The sequence below is a fragment of the Panthera pardus genome, unplaced genomic scaffold (assembly GCF_024362965.1).
Source record: "Panthera pardus isolate Hobbes unplaced genomic scaffold, ASM2436296v1 HiC_scaffold_13, whole genome shotgun sequence".
In the NCBI taxonomy this organism is placed as follows: domain Eukaryota; kingdom Metazoa; phylum Chordata; class Mammalia; order Carnivora; family Felidae; genus Panthera; species Panthera pardus.
In genome coordinates, this window is record NW_026526688.1 from 164,501,734 (window position 1) to 164,522,829 (window position 21,096).

Here is a 21,096-nt window from a genome sequence, read left to right on the forward strand (position 1 = left end):
TTTGTCTCCTATATACGGCAACATACAAACATGGAGTCTGATCAAGTGGCCTCATGTTACAAGGTCGTGAGGGATGTTGACATGTATGCATATAGCCAGGTTGAGGTTTTTTTTCCTTTCCTTAGGAAGGGGACCCTACCACATTTATATTTCTGGTTTGGGTTTCCTACTACTTTATTTAGCATTTGTCCTGTTATGTTCACAAGGGAGCCTGGCTTCCAATTTCCCACGCTCTTTGCCTAGTTTCAGTATAAAAGCTATGCTAGCATCATAAAATGAAGTAGGACATGAGGTTTTGTCTCTTTTTCCAGTCTTGAAAATAGTGTATATTGAATGCAGGTTATTTGTTCTTGAAGTTGCATATATCTCTTATGAAATAGTTTGGACATGCTGCTTTTTCAGATATTCGACTACTGATTTAATTTCCTTTTCTTTTTTGAGATGTTTGATAATTTATAGTTATGTGGAGAATTGCCTATTTTAGATTTATTTTCAAATTTATTGCATACATTTTTATAGAGGTATCTTATAATTTTATTTATGTCATATTTCAATAGTCGGTATGTTCATATGGTTTAAAAATCAAAAGATTCTAAAGTTTTCTTTCATCCTTGTCTCCAGGCCACCAACTCCCTTCTCCATAGACAAACTTCGATTATTAGTTTATTCTGTGCTTTTTCAGAAATATTTAATACATACACAAACAGAAACATGTTTTCTTATAGTGTTATTTTTACACAAATAGTAATATATATACTCTTGTGTACATTACTTGTTTCATTTAACAATATATATTGGGAAGGAATCTTTTCACATCAGCACACAAAAAGTGTCCTCATTCATTCTACACATGCATAGTATTTCTTACTTTGGATGTATCACAATTTATTTAAAATTTTTAACGGAAATCTAAGTACTATACTACTTTTATGAGTATATATGTAGGATAAATCACCCAAGATAGAAATTCTGGGTCAAAGGGAATGTACATTTCTAATTTTGGTAGACATTAAAGTACCCTCTATAGGAGTTGTACAATTAATATTTCTAGTAGAAATGTAAGAGAGTGCTTATTTTCCCCACAACCTTCCCAGCAAGTGTTTAATGAAGCATATGGATCTTTGCTCTCTGACATCTCATATCAGTGTAGGCTTCAGCTACATTTCTCTTTTTAAAAACTTATTTTTATTAAAAAACTTTTTTTACCATGTATTTATTTTTGAGAGAGAGACAGAGCATGAGCAGGGGAAGGGCAGAGAGAGAGAGGGAGACACAGAATTGGAAGCGGGCTCTAGGCCCTGAGCTGTCAGCACAGAGCCGGACGACATGGGGCTCAAACCCGTCAACCATGGGATCATGACCTGAGTGAAAGTCAGACGCTTGAGTGACTGAGCCACTCAGGCACCCCTCAGCTACATTTCTCTTATCCTGGGAATGTTAAGCATCTCTGTATATATGAAATTTTATATATTTGTCTCTCCTTTTCTGGAAGCTGTCTGTTCATATCCTTTGCAAAATTTTCAGTTGGTTTTTTAAAAAATGCTTTCCTCACAATTTGTAGGACCTCTGCAGCTATATTAAGGAAATTAGCTCTTGTGATATGTGGCAATACTCTTCCCAATTTTTCAGTTCTAATACTACCTTTTTCCATGAATGGTACTTGAATTTTTTGTGTTTGAATTTATCAGACAATTTTTTGCGAAGCTTTAGTGTCAAGTTAGAAAATATTATAAAAATTATAAAAAATGTAATAAAAATATTGTAAAAATTTTTCCCATGTTTCTTGATTGCCTTAGTGGTCTTATTTTTAATGTATGCATGTTTGAATAATTTGTAGTTATTCCTGACACAGAGTGAGGTATGGATCCGATTTTATTGTTTTTCTAGATGGTTACCAAGTGTCTATCTTTTCTCCATTGATTTGAGATGCCACTTTCCTTAGAAACACAACTCCTATGTTGCACTACATCTGGACTTACTACTTGCTTTCGTTGATCCTCTTGTCTATTTATGTGATGCCTTTATCTGTTTTAAATACTGAGGCTTTCTTTAGTGTGGCTCACCTCCCTCATTATTCTTTTTCAGAAATATTCTGAAGATACATTTTATACGTATGAACTTCACAATTACTTTGCCCAGTTTATAAAAGCTTCCTACTGGTGCTAAATTTACAGAGTAATTTAGGGAAAATTGTTTGGGCATTACAAATCAGTGCAGTTTGGGGACCAATTTGTTCTGGGACCCACATATTAATTATTCATATAGAAAAAATTAAAACTAGGTCCCTACTTCAAGCAAAAATAAATCTTGGATGGATTGAAAACCTAATGAGAGGAGGAAACATCTTTGTATTCTTTAGGAGCATTTAAAATTTTTCTTCATTGGGGTGCCTGGGTGGCTCAGTCGGTTGGGCGTCTGACTTCGGCACAGGTCATGATCTCACAGTCTGTGGGTTCGAGCCCCGCGTCAGACTCCGTGCTGATAGCTCAGAGCCTGGAGCCTGCTTCGGATTCTGCGTCTCCCTCTCTCTCTGCCCCTCCCCTGCTCATGCTCTGTCTCTCTCTGTCTCAAAAATAAATAAAAATATTAAAAAAAATTAAATAAAATAAAAATTTTCTTCATTTAGCTCTTGCAAATTTTTAAGTTTATTTTAAGGTATTTTTTGTTGTTGCTACTGTAAATGGGTGTATCTTTTTTTTTTTTTTAACCTGTGAAAAAACTTGAGTTTTGTGTTAATTTTGTAACTGATGACTTTGGTGAATTCAAAAAAAATGTTTGTAGTAGTTTTTTAGTTGATTCTCCTGGGTTTCAGGTAGAGAATCTTATCAACAGCAAACAGTGATAATTTCAAACCCTCTTGTACAATTTACTTTAATTAAAACAATTTTTTTTTTTTTTTTGAGAGGGAGAAAGCGTGTGTGAGTGAGCAGGGGAGGGGAAGAAGGAGAGAGAGAGGGTCTTAAGCAGGCTACACGCTCGGGTCTGAGCCTGACACAAGGCTTGCTCCCATGATTCTGGGATTACGACCTGAGCTGAAATCAAGAGGTGGACGCTCAACCAAATGAGCCACCTATGTGCCCTTCCTCTTTTACAATTTAATCCAGTATATCTTGTCTGTTTTTTTCTTTTTTTGTCTCTCATTTCATCGCATTAGCTGATATCTCAGAGCAACATGAAACACCAGTGCTGACAGTGGGGTGTTTCTTTTTCCTGATTTTAGTTGGAATGATTTTGCACAGAAAGCTTAATGCTGGACTTGGGACTAATGTAAATAAGGGCTATGGTAAGGAAGTACATATATATTACTATTTTACTGAGAATTTAAAGACAGCTGATACTAGAAATGGAAATTTTTCAAATGCCCTTTCAACATCTACGGTGATGTTTATGGGATTTTTATCCTCAGATCTATTAATAGGCTGAATTATATGAATAAAATCCCTGATATTCAAGTACTCTTGTATTCCTGTATGCAATCCCTCTTGGTCATGGTATGTTATTCTTTCCCCCTGTGATTGGACTCAGTTTCTTAGTATTCGGCTAGGATTTTTGTGTGGACACGAGTGAGACTTGTTAGCAATTTTCCCTTTTTGTGCACAGTCTTTGCTGTGTTGTTGGTGTTGATAGTAAACCCACTTTATATAAAAATTTAGAGGTCTTTCTTTCCACGTGCTCTGGGATCGTGTAATACTACAATGTGTCACTGTGATGTTTTTAATATTGCAGCTCTTTTAAAACCTCATCTGTTTTCCCGTTCAGTAGGTCTATTAACATTTCTAGATAGTCTGAAATCAATTTTGATAAATTCTATGTTTTGCTACTTAATTACTCATTTCATTCAGGTTCAAATGTGTGGAGTCAAGATGATTCTTTTATTTTTATTTTTTTTCTGGATCCTTGTGGCTTATTTTTTGATAGATTTTCCCCATTATTTATTGGTTGGGTTGGTTAACAATTTATGTATTTCATTGTTTTTCCCTATATAACCAGATTTCGTATTTAATTACTATCTTAATTACACTGTTGCCTTTATAATTTATTCCTTTCTGCTCCTGTCTTTATTCACTTTCTTCTTTTACTTTACTTGGTTCTTATCCTAAATTCTTAAGGTGGATAAATTTATTTTTGTACTTCCTTCATTTATTGATATAAATAATTAGACTGAGTACTGTTTGAATAGCAGAGGTTCCGATATGTGGCGTTCCCTTATTATTTTCTAGATGTTTTCATTTTTATTTGGATTTCGTTGAGTTATATCAAAGAGAACTTTACCTAGTAGTAGCTTTCTCCTTTGGAACTTGTTATGAATTCCTACTTTTATTGCTTTGTTGCCATGGTTGCTGTTTGTTCTCTTTCCACTTTGAAGAAGAGGTCACTACATATACAACTTTATTATATGCGTGTTATATATGCATATATATATATATATATATATACTGTACATACAACTTTGCTTTTTACCTCTTAGTCTTTTCCATTTGTGTCCCCTATGGTATGGAACACAATCCTTGGACATGATAGGAATTCAATAAAAGCTAGATTTTTATTATTTAAAAAGTTTTTAAATGTTGATTTATTTTTGAGAGAGAGACACAGACAGAGACAGAGACAGAGACAGAGCATGAGTGCCCAGAGAGAGAAGGAGACACAGAATCTGAAGCAGGCTCCAGGCTCTGAGCTGTCAGCCCAGAGCCCGACACGGGCCTCAAACTCACAAACCATAAGATCATGACTTGAGCTGAAGTCGGACACTTAACTGACTGAGCCACCCAGGCGCCCCTAGATTTTGATTATTTTAAATGGTTATGAGAGTTTTGGTTTGAAACTTTTGGCCAGAAAATGAGACTTGTTCCTTGGTAAGCATCTGGAAGGAAGAGAAGACTCTGTTTGATGTATTGTGTTCACCTTGGGGGTCACACCATAGTGTTTGGTTTGGGCAGGTCTCAAGCAACTTACTGACACTTCATAAGTGTAAACTTTCACAGGTTTGGCAAGCTTCTGAGATATTTCCCCCTCCGCCAGGGTAACACTCAGTAAAGGTGAAAACTCTTTATGATATCAAACAAACAGCCCGATATCAAACAAACAGCCCAAAGCAAACAGTGCAACATTCAAAGTCATTGAAAACCAATTTACAGCTGTATTGGAATTTCCCCGAGGATGTCTGTCAGGTGGAATCCAATTCATAACCTAACATCAACCTTACGATACTCTTCTCTCCTGCTGATTCTCTTCTCATCTCTCCCATGAGAGTTGCTTCTCTCTGGCAGCAGCTAAAATGGCTCCCCTGCCCTTCTTTCCAGACTCCCTCAAAGTTTGTTCTCTTTCCATCCCTATCATGAATTCTGCTCGCTTTGCCCATTCCCTGCCTTTCCAGATGTATTTCTCCCTGCTTCCCTCACCCCATCAGCCATGTTGTTCTTTTTCTTCCAAAATACCACCTGTCAATCTGTCTTTGAGTGCTTCCTATTCATCAGCTATTTTTATCTATTATCTTGACCAATATAACAAAAAAATAACTAAATGGTGGGGTACAAGGTTGTCAAATGCAGAATTTTTCTCAGAGCAATCAGGAGCAAACTTGTAAAAATACTCATACGTTACAAATTCTTGTCCCAATTATATAGGGGTGATGTATGTATTTGTATACAATATAAATTATTTTATAGGTGTGACTTCTTCACAGATAAGGGAGATAAGATTGCATATATTTGTGAAAACAATCTCATCCACTTATAGTAAGTTGGTACAGTTTGGATTTTGTTCCTGAGATGTACGTTTGTCTTTCTTCTTAGTGAGGAATAAATTTGTACACACAGTGTCTTGTTTTGCAGTCTAAAGAAGGTGCATTTATTGTCAGAGATTCGAGACATTTGGGATCCTACACGATTTCTGTGTTTATAAGAGACAGAAGGTAAGCAATTGTTGTTTGATGTTGAATTATTTATTTTGAGAGAGAGGGGGAGAGTGCATACACATGCATGTGTGCGGGGGATGGGACAGAGAGAGAGGGAGAGAGAGAATGCCAAGAAGGTTCCGTGCTATCAATACAGAGCCTGATGTGGGGCTCAAACTTACAAACTCTGATATCATGATCTGAGCCAAAATCAAGAGTCAGACGCTTAACCAACTGAGCCACCCAGGCACCCTAGAGCTGGAAGGGAAGCAAGTGTGATTTTGTTCACTTTAGAGATAACAGTCCTTGGGACACTCTGTTTTATGGAGACACTGTCACATGGAGAAGGTGAAATCTTGGTATAGAAGCTTGCTGGCTTGGAAGTTAGTACAACCAATCTATTCAAGTTACGTCCCTAACCAGCTCTGTGTATGACATTGGATAAGTTACGTGACTTCTCCCATCTCTTTTTCTCAACCGTGAGGGAGTTGGCTTAGTTGTAGCAGGCACTGGTGATGCTTTCCTCATATCCACTGGTTTACCTTGCGTTTACCTGTAGAGAGTTCTGTACTCAGCACGCCTCCCATGCCTTTCTGCCTGAAGATGTTCTCTGGCTGCAGGAACTCGTGGTCCCCATGGGTAGACGGGAAGTGCCTGAGAGTTAGCATCCTAGCAGTGCCCCTCTATCAATGAGGAACGGAAGATAAGCTCCTCAGCTGCTTTGCACTTCAGTGGGGCAACTCTCAGATGTGTTCCATGGTCTCTCATAGCTTTCCAGAGCCCTAGATGCTCATCGTAAACCTGCTCATCAATACACCCTCTATCGGCTTTCCCCCTTTCTTTGTTTCCTATATCCTTGCATCCCTCACAGTGCGTTCATTCATTCATTGAACTGATACTTGATATTCAGCAAATGCGTATAAGTGTCCCTAGTGGGCTCTACTTTTTTGGACATTGGAGTTGTCAATCAGACAACTTTGGCTGAAGTTATGTTCGAATCTAAGACCCCAATTAGATAGCTAAGGCATTTACCCAGGGGTAGTGAGGCATCTGTTGAATCCAACCCACTCTGCAGTGTATAGTGTTCGTAGGATAAAAGCTTTACAGGCGGAGTCCCTGTTGTTTAATGAACTGACTTCGTTCCAAACGGATCTTTTGCTTATTTACTAATTCACATTTTATTGATTGTAGAAATATGGAGGCTACCATCAAACATTATCAGATTAAAAAGAACGACTCAGGACAGTGGTATGTGGCTGAAAGACACCTCTTTCAGTCAATCCCCGAGTTGATCTGGTATCACCAACACAATGCAGCAGGTAAGTCAGGGGCAACAGGCTGGGAGAGTCAGCAAGCCAGGCCCCAGACAGGCAATGCATCTGTGGTCTCAGACACTTAACAGGAGCAAATGCCCCTGAGAAATATGTGTGAGCCTGAAATACAACCGGTATTCTGAACAATTCTCCTTATTGATGCTTCTTTGTTTTTATAGTCAGGCGACAAGAGGTAAGTTGATTCTTTACATTTCCGCCAGGTTAGAAAAATGATAGATGGCAGAGAAGCAAAAGGCAATTTAATTATCAGTGCATTTGTTTCTGAAATTTACATACGGCTAAATGTAATAGAATTTCAAATATCCTAAATAATCATGCTTCCTTCTTTTTGCCCCCATAAGTTTGCTCTCTACTTCAGTTGTATAGACAAGTACCCTTAAATAGCTCATTCTCTGTTCTTTCTTATTTGGAGAACAGAAAAAATTATATAGGATGCAGCCTTTAAGTTACAACGTGGCTTAAATAGGCAGAAGCATCATGGAACCCCCGTCCCCAGGTGTAGTTTGCCGTAGTTGTTATTTTTGCAAACGTATCATCAATGGAAAGATACAGGATTCCAGTAAGTTCCACCACAATTTCAGTCACAGCTCTGGCCTTCAGCCCTCACCCAACCTGTATTGGACCACTTTGAACTCATGGGGGAATCTTCTTACCTCAACGTTATGGAATTTGGAAACCACTGTAACTTGTCATGTTGTTTTGACTTCTGGTCATACAATACTTTTTAAGATTTCTCTCATGAAAAGTTGTGTTGACAAATAAAAAAAAAAATCCCTTTTGGAAAGTGGCCACTTTTCCTTGACACTAGTTCTAAATATCAAGAATAAGTCCAAGGAAATTTTTATCCACTTATGGGATGAGTCTGCATGGATATTCCAGATGGTCATTGGGGGTTTGGTTAGAGAGGAAGTAGCAGTGAGTCTGAGTGGGGCGAGGGAGGACATATTTGTGTCTAGAGACGAAAACCCTTAGAATAAGGAGATCAGTTCTGAGTTTTTTTCTTCATACTCCTCTTTCCCTTCCCTTCAAAGACAAAATTTGAGAAACAGAGTGGTTATGGTGGTGAGGTTAAAAGAAAGATACTAAGGTAGCTCAGGATGTGCTGACATGAGAAGATGTTAGTGATAAGTTGTTTAGTAAAGAGAAAAAAAGTGCAAAGCAGTATATGAGAATATAGTGCCGCTTTTGTAACAAAAGATTTAAAAATGTGTAGGCATAGAAAAAGTCTGTTAAATTTTATGTAATAATTTTTAAACTAACAAGATTATAACAGACTACGAACTTAATGCTTACCTCTGGGGAATGACACTGGGGGTAAGGGAAGCTTTGATTTTCTGCCGTATAGATTGCTTTAAGGTTTGGTATTTTTGTTTGCATGGACATAAATTATTCTTATAATGTATAAAATACCACACAGATCATCTTTAAAAGATCAAGCGAAACATCAAGAAAAGCAAAACTTACAACTATGGCTGCTGCTTATTAGAGAGAAAAGAAAGTAAAAAAAGATATAAGAAAACAAGAAAAGAAGGATGATAAGAGGAAAGCCCTGGGAACGCAGAAATAGCTGGCATTTACTGAAGACTTAATTTGGACCCGACCCTGTTCTGAGTGCTTTCATGTATATTTATTTATTTAATCTTCAGAACAACCCTATGAAGTAGGTTCTGTTAGTATCTCGATCTTACAGATGAGGAAACGGAGGGATGAGTTGTACTCAAGATTGCATAGTTAATAATTGTGCTGAGATTTGAACTCAAAAAAATCTTTGAAACAGTTGGAACCATCGAACCCCCTGGCTCCACAGTCTGCACTAAATGACTGCTGTATCCTCCAGAAAGAGACGAACCATACCATTGGAGGGTACTTTGGAGGGCCAGTTTCAGAAAAGGCTGTGAATCAGAGCCCATGACTATCCTGTCTACTTGTTGACTTCTGGTCAATTTGGTTCGTGACAATCCATCTCTTTGCCAGAAGCAGGGACAATGCCACGAGAGTGACAGACTTCTTTCTGTCAAAGAGAGAGGCTATCATTAAACCACTGGTAGTAAATCACAGAATAAAAATGTTTAGCAAATAAGCATCTTGAAATTAGAGGGAAGTGTTAGGATCGCAAAGAAATTCCTCATTATGTTCCTTATTTGGACAATGTGTTATAGAGTCCCAGCTTGATGAGGGCTCTAACCTCAATTAGGTCTTCAAAGTCGCTGGTTAATATCCTTTCCAGCTTTCTCTTCAAACTTCTACCGTTCTCCTCTAGACTCCTTCTCCAATATTATCCACTGCCCTGTCAGCAAATCCCTAGCTGTCCATTTCACTAAGAAAACTGAAGCCAGCAGACAGGAGCTCCCTCAGCCTTACCCTCCTCCCCTCATTCCCTCCAGGAGTGGTCGGGACAAGCCTGTGCCCCTATTCCCTCCATTCCTCTCCTGCTGGGACCAACCACCATCTCCCCTTCCTTTCTCTCCTGTATCTCTTACATTTCCTCTGAACTTCTCCCTTTAGACTGGAAACGTGCTTAAGGCTTTATTATTCAAAAAGCAAAAAACCCAAAGCCCTCCCTTGGTCCTTTCTTCTTCTTTTAGACATTACTCTTCTAAGTCATGCTTTTTGGAAAAATATGTCCACATCTACCGTCTCCACTTGCTCATTTCCATTTGCTTTTTTTTTTTTTTTTTTTTTTTTTTTTGAGAGAGAGATTGAGAAAGAGAGAGAGAGTGCAAGAGTGTGAGCAGGGGAGGGGCCGAAGGCAGAGGGAGAGAGAGAATGTGAAGCGGGCTCCACACCCAGGGTGAAGTCCCACGTGGGGCTCAATCTCATGACCAGAGATCATGACCTGAGCCGAAATCAAGAGTTGGACGCTCAACAGACTGAGCCACCCAGGTGCCCCTCCATTTGCTTTTTAAACACGTGCAATGTAGCTTCTGCTTCCATTGCCCTATGTTTTACCAGTGATCCCCATATTGACCTATAGGGTGATGCTTTTTAGTTCTTGTATTTTCAAGCCCTCTCTGCTATATTTGGCAGTGTCACCCCTTGAAACTCCCTACTTCCCAGATACTTTGACCCTGCGCTTTCTTGTTCTTGAACTCAGATATTCCTTATAGGTCTTCCCAATGAGTCTTAATTCTACTCTTCTTTAAACATTGGTGTCTGCAGGGATCTGTCCCCAATCACTTCTCTTCTCACCCTAGACATTTCCCTTTGCAGAATTCTGCCTGGTAGTCCCAGGTACTTGCAATCCCACAGGCCCTGAACTTCAGTGATGAGATGGAACTCTTCATCTTAATCACTGCTTTCCCTCCAAACCTGCTCCCCTTCTTGTTGTCTGTCTCAGATGATGCTGTCATCATTCTGTCCGTTACAGGGGCTGGAAACATAGGAGTCTCAAGAGATGCTTGCATTCTCCTTGATAGATAGCTCTTTCTCCTCCTCCTCCTCCTCCCCTTCCTCCTCCTTCTCCTCCTTCTCTTTCTTCTCAGTCATTAGAAAACTTGTTTTATTGAAGTGTGGTTGCCATACAATAGTATATTCGATTATGTAATGTAGTGATTGAACATTTGTATAAATAACCAAGTGATCACCACAATAAATCTAGCTACCGTCTGTCTTTGAGATCGACCTAGAAGAGTGTCTTGCACACAGTAGGCACTGAGTGATGCTTCTTTCTGTTCTTATACTGGCCAAGTTTGTTTCTTTTAGCCTTTGCACGTGCTGTTCCATCTGCCTGGAATGTTTTTCCTCCTAATCTTTGTAAGATGGTTCCTTGTCAATGAATGTCAGCATAGCCGCCATCTTGTCGGAAGGGCCTTCCCTGAGCACCCATTCGATAGAAGCTCTATTGCAGGTACTCTGCGTGTACTCATCTTCTGCTTTCTCTTGTGTGTGCATGCATTTGTTTATTTTCTCTTCCCCCGCTACAGTGTAGGCTCTGTGGGAGCAAAGAACATCACTGTCTTAGTCACTGCTGTCTCCTACCAGTTAGTTAATGGTTGGTGCAAAGCAGGCCCCAAAGAAATATTAGTGAAAGAAATAAATAATTAATGCTTGTTGAACTAAATGAAATTGATGGTACAGAATACTACACACGGACCCAATCAGAAGAAGTCTCATTTACTCTACCATTTTTTTTTAGAAAAAAACAATTCTTGAAAAGTAGGGTTGGGAAATGGGTCCACTTCAATACTACTGGTGGTTGAATGAATTAGTGCATTTTTTTTTTTATACATGCTTTGATCAAGAAGTCACATTTTCAGGAATTTATTCTAAGACGATAATTTGAGAGGTACATAAAAATTTATGTTCAAAACATACAGCGTCTTTTACAATAGTGAAATTTTAGAAATAACTTTAAGCTCTGTTTATAGTTATTAATATATATCAATGATATATTGAGTGCAAAAAGCTTATAGCAAAACTTTCACTTTTCTGTGAAACATTGGGTGCGTATATGCTTTCAAATACAAATTTGGAGGTTTTTGCAAAGGTGTTCACCAGAATGATAATGATGTATCTCTGGTATATCATGTATAATGTGTGTCCAAATATTGTTTTATGAAAATGGGGAAAATAAACAAATAGATCGATGTAAAATACTGTTTTTTTTTTTTATTTTGGCCTAATTTATTTGAAGAATGGCACTGTCTTCTACTATATTTGCTTTCTTTTTTTCTTTTATATTAGTAACTAGACTTGAAATACTGATTCCTCTTCCTCCCCAGGTCTCATGACCCGTCTCCGCTACCCGGTTGGACTGATGGGCAGCTGTTTGCCAGCCACAGCGGGTTTCAGCTATGGTAATGTATGCACGTGGACTCAAGTGCAGCCTCAAATCTGGGAAAGAATCTCCCCCAAGTTCCCTCGGCGTTCTTTAAATTCTTAGCTTTTCTGAGATACCTAGATAGGTTTCTTCTCAAAGTTGGAATCCTCCTTCTGAGATAGTGAAGTATATGCATCTCCTAAGAGCAACTTGAACTTTGGCAAGAACCATTTTGATTTTACTTCAAATTTCACTGTACATTAGCCGGCGCTCTTTTGGTACATTAGAATTCTTTTTATTTGGGTGTTTGAGTTATTGCTCTCTGGGTACAAGCGTGGCTGGGAAATGACTGCTCCCCAAGAGAACCTGCTAAAAAGACCTGCTAAATGTCTCCTCTTCCCCTTTTAAAAATAGAACTTGTAGAAAGTTTGATTCGAACCACTTTCCAGCAAATGAGTATTTGCAAATCTGTTGAGAATAAATAAGAGCCAACGAATTCTGTTTTGTAATTTGGTGACCCTTTGTTCCCTTACATTCCTCTCATTAGTGTGAATCAGAATGTACTGAGAAACCGGCAAGATAATTATATCACATAATGGGTAACCAGGACCCAGGGTCTCTATTTTAATTGGGATGGGAGAGTGATTTCAGGGTATTAGGGATGCCTAGGTTATTCTCTGTCCCTAAATGCAATGTACATAATAAAAGTTCTGTGCCGTTAGCAATTAATTTAAGCATTAAGTTAAGTTTTAATTTTTAAAAAATAAACTTCTCAATTTTTTTTTAACATATAGAACAGTGCACAAACTCATAACTCTATAGCTCACTTAGCTTTGCCTGGTTTTGATTACTTTATCTAAATGGAATAAGACACCATACACAATAATACACAATACCGTGTATTGTGTCTGGCTTCTTCCTCTTCACCCATGGTGTTGGGTGTGGTTGGCTCATCTTCGTGGTGGTGTGGTATGACATTGCGTGACTATACCACAGTGGATTTACCCATCCTTCTTTAGAGGACCATTTGGCTTGTAACCAATTTTTACCACATAAATAATATCATTATGAACATTCTTGATGTCTTTTGATGAGGTTCAGTACTCCTGTAAGCTCCACCAATGTTGGATATATACTTAAGAGTGGAATTACTGGGTCATAGAGCGTGTACCCATTCAGATTTAGTTAGTTTTCCAAACAGCTTATACCAAACTACACTTCAATCAATAGCGTATGGGAGTTCCAGGTGCTCCACACCTTTGCCCTTGCTAATGTTTAGTCATTCCTGTGGATTCTTTTCTTTGGTTTTCACGTTAGCCAATCTGGCATGTGTAGTAATCGTATTTCATTGTGGTTTAAATTTGCATTTCCCTGATGACTAATTATTTTGATCAATTTACGGGCCATTTGGGTATACCCTTTTGTGAGAGCATACTCTATTCAAGTTTTTTAACTCTTAGAAATATAATTATCTGCCTTTTTCTGATTTTTTTTTTCATATTCTGAATACGAATTCCTTACTGGTTACACATTTTAGAAATATCTTCTCCCAATATGTGGCTTTCATTTTCACTCTCTTTTAAAAAAATTTTTGAATACTGATTTATTTTTAAGAGAGACAGGGGCAGGGGCAGAGGCAGAGAGAGAGAGGGAGACACAGAATCCGAAGTTGGCTCCAGGCTCTGAGCTGTCAGCACAGAGCCGATGAGGGGCTTGAGCTCAGGAACTGAGAGATCATGACCTGAGCTGAAGTTGGATGCTCAACTGACTGAGACACCCAGGTGCCCCATTCCTTTTCACTCTCTTAATGGGGTGTATTTGATAGAATTTTTACGAAGTGTAATTTGTCAATATTTTCCTTTATGGTTATATTATGTTGAATAAATTCTTGCCAATATCAAGGTCATAAGTATATTCTCCCATGTTGCTTTTATTTATTTATTAAAAAAAATTTTTTTTCTCATGTTACTTTTAAAACACCTGCTATCCGGAGGGAGAACACTTTGCAAAGTTGGCCTTTACAACTCTTTAAACTGCATTATTCTAGAACTCCAGCAGATGGCGGTGTTGCAATATAAAAGGAGATACTAAAATGGATTGTCAAGAGGGTTATTTTATTTTTATTTTTCGTTAATTGATAACGAAATTTGTGTATGTGTGTTTTCTTCACTTTATTTTTTTAAATTTTTTTGAGATTATTTTTATTTATTTTTTTAAATATAATTTATTGTCAAATTGGCTTACATACAACACCCAGTGCTCATCCCAAGTGCCCTCCTCAATGCCCACCACCCATAAGAGGGTTAATTTAAAAACAGTTCTTTTTTCTTCATTTAGTTCTATGGAAGTCAAATATACCATACCACAAATTTCACTTCAAACATAGATACATGAGAGTTAGAATCCTAAACATTGGACTTATTAGATGAATGTTAGACTTTTTCCTAAGGAGAAAACACCAAGGCAGAAAAGCCCTTTGGGGGTGGGAGTGGGCAGAGGAACAACAGAAGGAGGTGAAATGGGGGGTATCGGGGGGGGGGGACCAAATGTTGTGCCTCACAAGTTTACTCAGCAGGACAAAACCAGATGGGGACATACATATTTTAGGGCCCAGGTGTAGTTTTGGTAGGTTTGTTTTAGAAAGGCAAAGTGTTGCATTTCATCCTGCGTCCCTCTGGAAAGAGAACGTATGTTTTGATATCCATAATTCCTCTCTAAGTAAGTCAAGTTTATATCTTTAAGCTTGAATTCTGGAATTACACATGAAAACCACAGTGAGGGTATTAAAAATGTTTACTGTTCTGTTCCACTCATTTATAACATTTTTAGCCTCTTTGTAAAAGAATAGAATAGGTCTAGATAATTCCTAAATCGTTTCCAGCTCTAAAAATTTACCCTACTTGTAACATGGATGTTTTACTTTTCTAGAAAAGTGGGAGATAGATCCCGCTGAGTTGGCGTTTGTGAAGGAGATTGGAAGCGGTCAGTTTGGGGTAGTCCATTTAGGGCAATGGCGAGCACACATCCAGGTAGCTATCAAGGCCATCAGCGAAGGCTCCATGTCTGAAGAGGACTTCATCGAAGAGGCTAAAGTGATGACGTAAGTATAAGCAACACCCAGATCAATTTCATGCAACATTCTGTGTTATGGAAAGAACACGGAGTTTGGAGCAGTTACACCTGGATTTGTGTCACAACTCTGCCCAAGCTAGTTGTGTGACCTGAGAAAATTATTTGATCTCTGTGTGACCTGAGTGAGTTATTTCACCTTTCCGAGCCTCAGTTTCTTCACCTGTAAAACGGGGATAACAATACCTTCGTTACTGCATCAACATGTGAATTAAGTGAGATAATCCATGAAAGTGACAAGTCTTTACAGGACTTTCTTTTTTGCTTTTCCTGGAAGCAAAAATGTTGATTTTGTCTAAATGGTAATATAAGGGTAAAGTATTTGCTTTCAGAGAATTTAAGAATCCTGAGCTCTAACAGAAGTGACTCTTTGTGGCCCACTGGACACTGTTCCTGACTTCTGTGATTTCTCAGATCAGCATTTTGACTTAGTTGAATATGTGTCTTACGTCTGTAATCTGAGTTGGATCAGGACAAGCCGATAATTTGGTATAAATAAAGTATTTGTTCAACAATGGGGAATAGCATTGTGGTGAAAAATGAAAACCCCAGATGGTGTCACCTCGATTCTGTTCTCCAAAGCAATTATGTTCTGTTCTAAACTTGCAGACCTCAATGGAAAACAAACAAACAAAGAAACCAGAATCGATAACTGGACCCATTCTCCTTTAAAGACAGAGCAATGCTGTCTCTTGGGGCTCTCAACCCATACCCCAAGTGTCCTATCGAAATATTCTTCCCATCCACTTATAGTAAAATTAATTTCAGGAGAAGTTATATTAAACACAGTTTCCAGTTATAGCAGCTTCCCAAAGATGATTTCGTGCCCCTAGATTATCCCAGGCAGCTATCTGTCTGGAATGTGTTCCCTGATACCATTGGCATCAGACCCTAGTTTTCCTGTATCTAAAGGAGAGACAAAACATTATATTCCTCTGTGTTGATTAGATAGGTGTGATAAGAAAAGAAAGACTGGGAGACATGTGGTTCAGGGGAAGTCGAAGCCTATACTGGAATTCCTAGGAAATGAAAGAATTAGAGATGTCCAATGTCACGTTGAGAGGATTCTTGAAAGGTTCAAGCCCTACTGGGCATTTGGGGTTCAGGTTGCTGGGGAAGATGTTTTGAAGACAGTGGAAGATCCATGGAGTGAGGGAGATAACAATAGCTCCAGGAAGTTTACAGAGGCAGGAATGAAGCTAAGGGCTTATTTTTAAGTCAGTTCAGGTGAACACAATGTACTGTTGGGTTTGAACAGTCGGTTTTTTCCTGATGTTTTGAAAGTGAGGCAGAAAAATTTCCTTCTAACATCCTGTTGCAAATACAGTCATCTTTAAAAAAGTACATACTGACATGCATTGAGCTCTGTGAAGCATACACATCTTGGTAATATAGTAGTACCTCCTTTTTGTAAGTGTGTAGTTTAAATGTCACCTCCTCCAGGATGTCTCCCCTGCCATGTTTGATTGGCTTTCTACTGTATCACCTGTGTTAGTTCATCAATGTATTTGTCACTGCTCCAGTGATCTTGCTAAACAAACATAGCGTAATGTTTCAATTCTCAGATGTTTGTCTGTGGGTATCAGTGTGGTGGTTTTCTCATGGCAAGTCAATATTCCATTTTAAGAACGACTTTCCCGCCATTATTCTGCATACATGTAAATTGCATCCCTTAACTGAAAGTATGCTTTATGAATTAGAAAGATAAATCAGACAAAATATACGTATTTAAGATACATATCTACAGATGAAAATCATGTATAGATTCTCTGAATGCCTTTTTTCTACTGACTGGAAGTGTTTTTGCATGCTACTTATATGGTAAGATGTCAATCACTCACATACATTATTTTAAGGTAAATAATCCTCCCGAGTCATTGATTTTATTTTACCTCTATAAATGAAAAGAGGTAACATTTCAAGTTATTTCTGAGTGACAGAGAAATTGGCTTGTTACACATCTTCTAAAATTATAAACATTAACTTGAATATTATTTTCCACGATTGAATGCTACATACTCCAGAAGAAACAGTAAACTTTTGAAGTTTAGATGACTAAAGAATTCTGTATTTTATTTTATTTTTTCTGTATGTATTTTAATAGGTAACTTTCAAGGGTGTGTGTGTGTGTGTGTGTGTGTGTGTGTGTGGTAACTGGATTGCTGAACACAGAGAAGGGTTTCATGTTGGTAGGTATTTTTCAGTTTCCAACTTTGTCTGAAATTTTCTTTTTTTTTAAATGCCTTTATTCTTTATCATTTAATTTTCTTCTTTCTTTCTTTCTTTCTTTCTTTCTTTCTTTCTTTCTTTCTTTTCCTTCCTTCCTTCCTTCCTTCCTTCCTTCCTTCCTTCCTTCCTTCCTTTATTTCTTTCTTTTCTTTCTTAAATGCATCAATCACTGTTTCCTCCCTTCTGTCTGTATGGAAATTTTGCCTGAGCAGCCGCAGTTAGAAAAGTTGAAACCTCAGGAACAGGAACTCTTGGGAAGACCTGAGCAAGGAAAAGTAGCAACGAGGAGGCAAGGGGCTTATAGGATGGAAAGCAGAAAAAAAAACGATATGGGAGCACGTAATATTCTGTAGGGACTTGGGCAGTACCGCTTGAACTCCTGACCCCACTTATCCAGCGCGCACGGTGGAAAGGAAACTTCCACGTTCTCTGGGGCTGGGTTTTTCGCGTATCTCGTTGTTGACAATAATGCAGAGTTGGTACATTTCACCAACGGAGTCTAAGCGCTTCGAATCGCCGAAACGAATCTGCTCACGGGCGCGTGTGTGCTCTTCCTCATCAGGAAATTATCGCACTCAAGGCTGGTCCAGCTGTACGGAGTGTGCGTTCAGCAGAAGCCCCTCTACATCGTGACGGAGTTCATGGAGAACGGCTGCCTGCTGAGCTATCTCCGAGAGAGGAGGGGAGCGCTGCGGAAGGAAATGCTGCTGAGCATGTGCCAGGATGTCTGTGAGGGAATGGAGTATCTGGAGAGGAGCCGCTTTATTCATCGGGATTTAGTAAGCACCCCGCAAACTCGCTGATGTTTTACGTGTTGCCTTTCGGAAGATCAGGACACTTGAGGACTTTCAATATTTAATTTTACTTATTTATCTTTAAATATATATTTATTTATTTTGAGAGAGAGAGAGACAACATTAGTGGGGGGGGGGCAGAGAGAGAGAGGGAGAGAGAGAATCCCAAGTAGCCCCCGCACTGTCAGCACAAAGAGCCCTGAAGGGCTTGAACCCATGAACCCTGAGATCATGACCTGAGCCTGAAATCCAAAGTTGGATGCTTAACCAACTGAGCCACCCAGGTGCCCCAAGGACTTTGAATATTTTCAATAAAATACCTTTGGCTTCATTTCTAAACGCTTTCCTATTGATGTAATTCTCTGGGACATGTGGCTTTCTTTTTAATTACTCATTAATGCTGAAGCCAAGTAAGGTGTTACTCTAAATATGCCTGGAACTAATGAACTACCACACTGATCAACCAACCAAAGCGAATTTACTTTTCTTCCCTGTCGCCTTCCCTGTCTTCTTCCATTGCTTCCACTTTTCTTCCTTTCAACCAATGATCAAATACGGATTGAATGGCAGTATATGCCAGGCCCGCGGCCGGGCACTGGAGAACAGCCAGGGATGAAACTGCCCCCATGTGGAGGTGCTTTGGTTGTCACAGTATCGCAGTGGCATTGCCGGCACGACTGAGGAGGACGAGAAATGCCAAATCATTCTGTTCTGTGATACTCGGAACATTATGTCCTAAAAAAACAAGCAAACAAAAAATTAAAGCTTGTCTTGCCCCAAATGCTAATGGCTCTGCTTTCCTGCCTTGCTACCTTGCCTCGAAAAACATTTTGTATCCCCTCCATATTTATTCATGATGTTCACACTATTCCTTCTCTGCCTTTCCATGTCTCATTTCTAAGTCCAAAAATTAACCCCAATGAGAACTTGAGAATCTGTGAGATGTCACTGGTATCATCACCGAGGGGGTCATCCTGTACTTCCTCCCATGACCAGGGGGACTTTATTGTCTATCATTCAAGCTAGAGCATTCTGGGGAGAGAAAGGAGGCATAATTTCATTGGCCTTAGCACACTTATTGCTGGATTTATAGGTGACGAAGAATTCTCATGGCATTTAATATTTACCACTTCCTATAATAGTTAATTGTTCACATTGTTTACACAACGATTAGACTCTAAATTCCCTGATATCAATGCCTAGACTTCCAAGCTGTGTGATAAGAACACAGATTACAGAGCAGTTTTCTCAGATTTAGCTGTGCCTTAGAATCACCTGGGAACTTCTAAAACATCACGATACCCAGGCCATGCCCCAGACCAATTAAGTCAGACTCTCTGGGGGTAGAATCTAGCCATAAATATTTTTTGAAAATTTCCCTGGTGAGCTCAGTGTGTAGCCAAGATTCACAACCAGTGCTCTAGAGCTAGACTGCCTGGGTTAATATCTTACCTTTGTTTCTTACTAGCTGTGTGAGATTGGGCAAACTCATTAACTAGTACAGTGGTATTAATTATAGCAGCTTCCTCCTATGGGCTTGTTGGGGGAATTACATGCATTAATATGTGTAGGCCCTTACACCTGCTCCTGGCGTAGAGCGAGCTCAGCAATGCTAACTATTGCTATTCCAGAGCTACATTATCATTCTGTATCCCTCATGGCGCATTTCCCCAGCTTCAGTACGTAGTAGCTATCGAGCAAATTTTGGAATGGATGGATATGGCATGAATTCCACCTAGCTTACTTTCCTAGTCTCTGCAGGTTGGTCTTTTCTGACAGGGATTAGAATTCAAAACTCAATCACTCTGTTTGTTCCAAAGTGGCTTCTCTCAGGTCCTCCTATCCTTGGTTTCTTCCTTGATTGCTTTCTTTTGTGTTCTATTCCACTTACCTTCATGCCAGTTAAAATGTATCAGTTAGGGGCGCCTGGGTGGCTCAGTCGGTTAAGCGTCCGACTTCGGCTCAGGTCACGATCTGGTGGTCCGGGAGTTCGAGCCCCGCGTCAGGCTCTGTGCTGACTGCTCAGAGCCTGGAGCCTGTTTCAGATTCTGTGTCTCCCTCTCTCTCTGACCCTCCCCCGTTCATGCTCTGTCTCTCTCTGTCTCAAAAATAAATAAACGTTAAAAAAAAAATTTTTTTTTTAAAGTATCAGTTAACCAGGAGTCTTTTCCCTGTCAAGGGCTTGCCTTGTGGTTTGGCTTTGAGATCCTTGCTAGTATTTGTGAAACTCTTCCAAATTGACTCCTCCTAGCTTGCCATTTTTAGTTCCTTGCCTTTGTTTTTGGACTAGCTGACCCACATATGAGCTTAGAAGAGAAAAAAAAAAAGATCAAACAGTTATTGATTTACATGAGGCTAAATACCAAATCAGTGATTTTCTTTGACTAAGCTCTCTGAAAATGAATTATTTTGGCATCAAATACATTGTCTCTGCATTATTTAAAAATACACATTAATTTTAATGCCAGGATTCATAGTTTAACATCTCTTTGATTTAGTCTTCCCATTTATCAAAGATACTTCTTGCGAATAATTAAAAACTTTTAGAAGAAAAAGTATTAAAATTTCTTTTTCTTTTTCTTTTTGTTATTTCTTTGAAGCATCATTACAATCCATCACGTAAGGGCAGATATATTGAGTCATATGTGGCATTGACAGGTGTCACCATAAAAATAAAATGGCTGCTCATACAGGAAAGTAGTGTGGGGGTCCAAATAAACTAAGAAAAAGGAGAGTAGAAACTCTTGAAAGAAAAAACTATCTTCAAACTTGGATTCCTTTCTTCTTTTTATAGGCAGCAAGGAATTGTTTGGTCAGTGCTGCAAGTATAGTAAAAATATCAGACTTTGGAATGACGAGGTACGTGATATATATATATATATATATATATATATATATATATATATATATATTTTGTTTGTTTGTTTGTTTACTCATAAGAGGGAATCTTATATC

The 21,096-nt window shown here is 38.8% G+C and overlaps 1 protein-coding gene across 2 annotated transcripts in view; it reads left to right on the forward strand.

Annotated features, from left to right (window-relative positions):
- TXK (TXK tyrosine kinase) overlaps positions 1 to 21,096 on the forward strand; it is a 62,828-nt gene that overhangs the window by 33,896 nt on the left and 7,836 nt on the right. For both annotated transcript variants that reach the window (XM_019412640.2, XM_019412649.2), the window contains 6 exons: positions 5,835 to 5,914; positions 7,088 to 7,215; positions 11,952 to 12,026; positions 14,918 to 15,089; positions 17,910 to 18,126; positions 20,936 to 21,000. In XM_019412640.2, the coding sequence (XP_019268185.1) occupies positions 5,835 to 5,914; positions 7,088 to 7,215; positions 11,952 to 12,026; positions 14,918 to 15,089; positions 17,910 to 18,126; positions 20,936 to 21,000 (737 nt within the window). The remainder of the gene's footprint in view (positions 1 to 5,834; positions 5,915 to 7,087; positions 7,216 to 11,951; positions 12,027 to 14,917; positions 15,090 to 17,909; positions 18,127 to 20,935; positions 21,001 to 21,096) is intronic.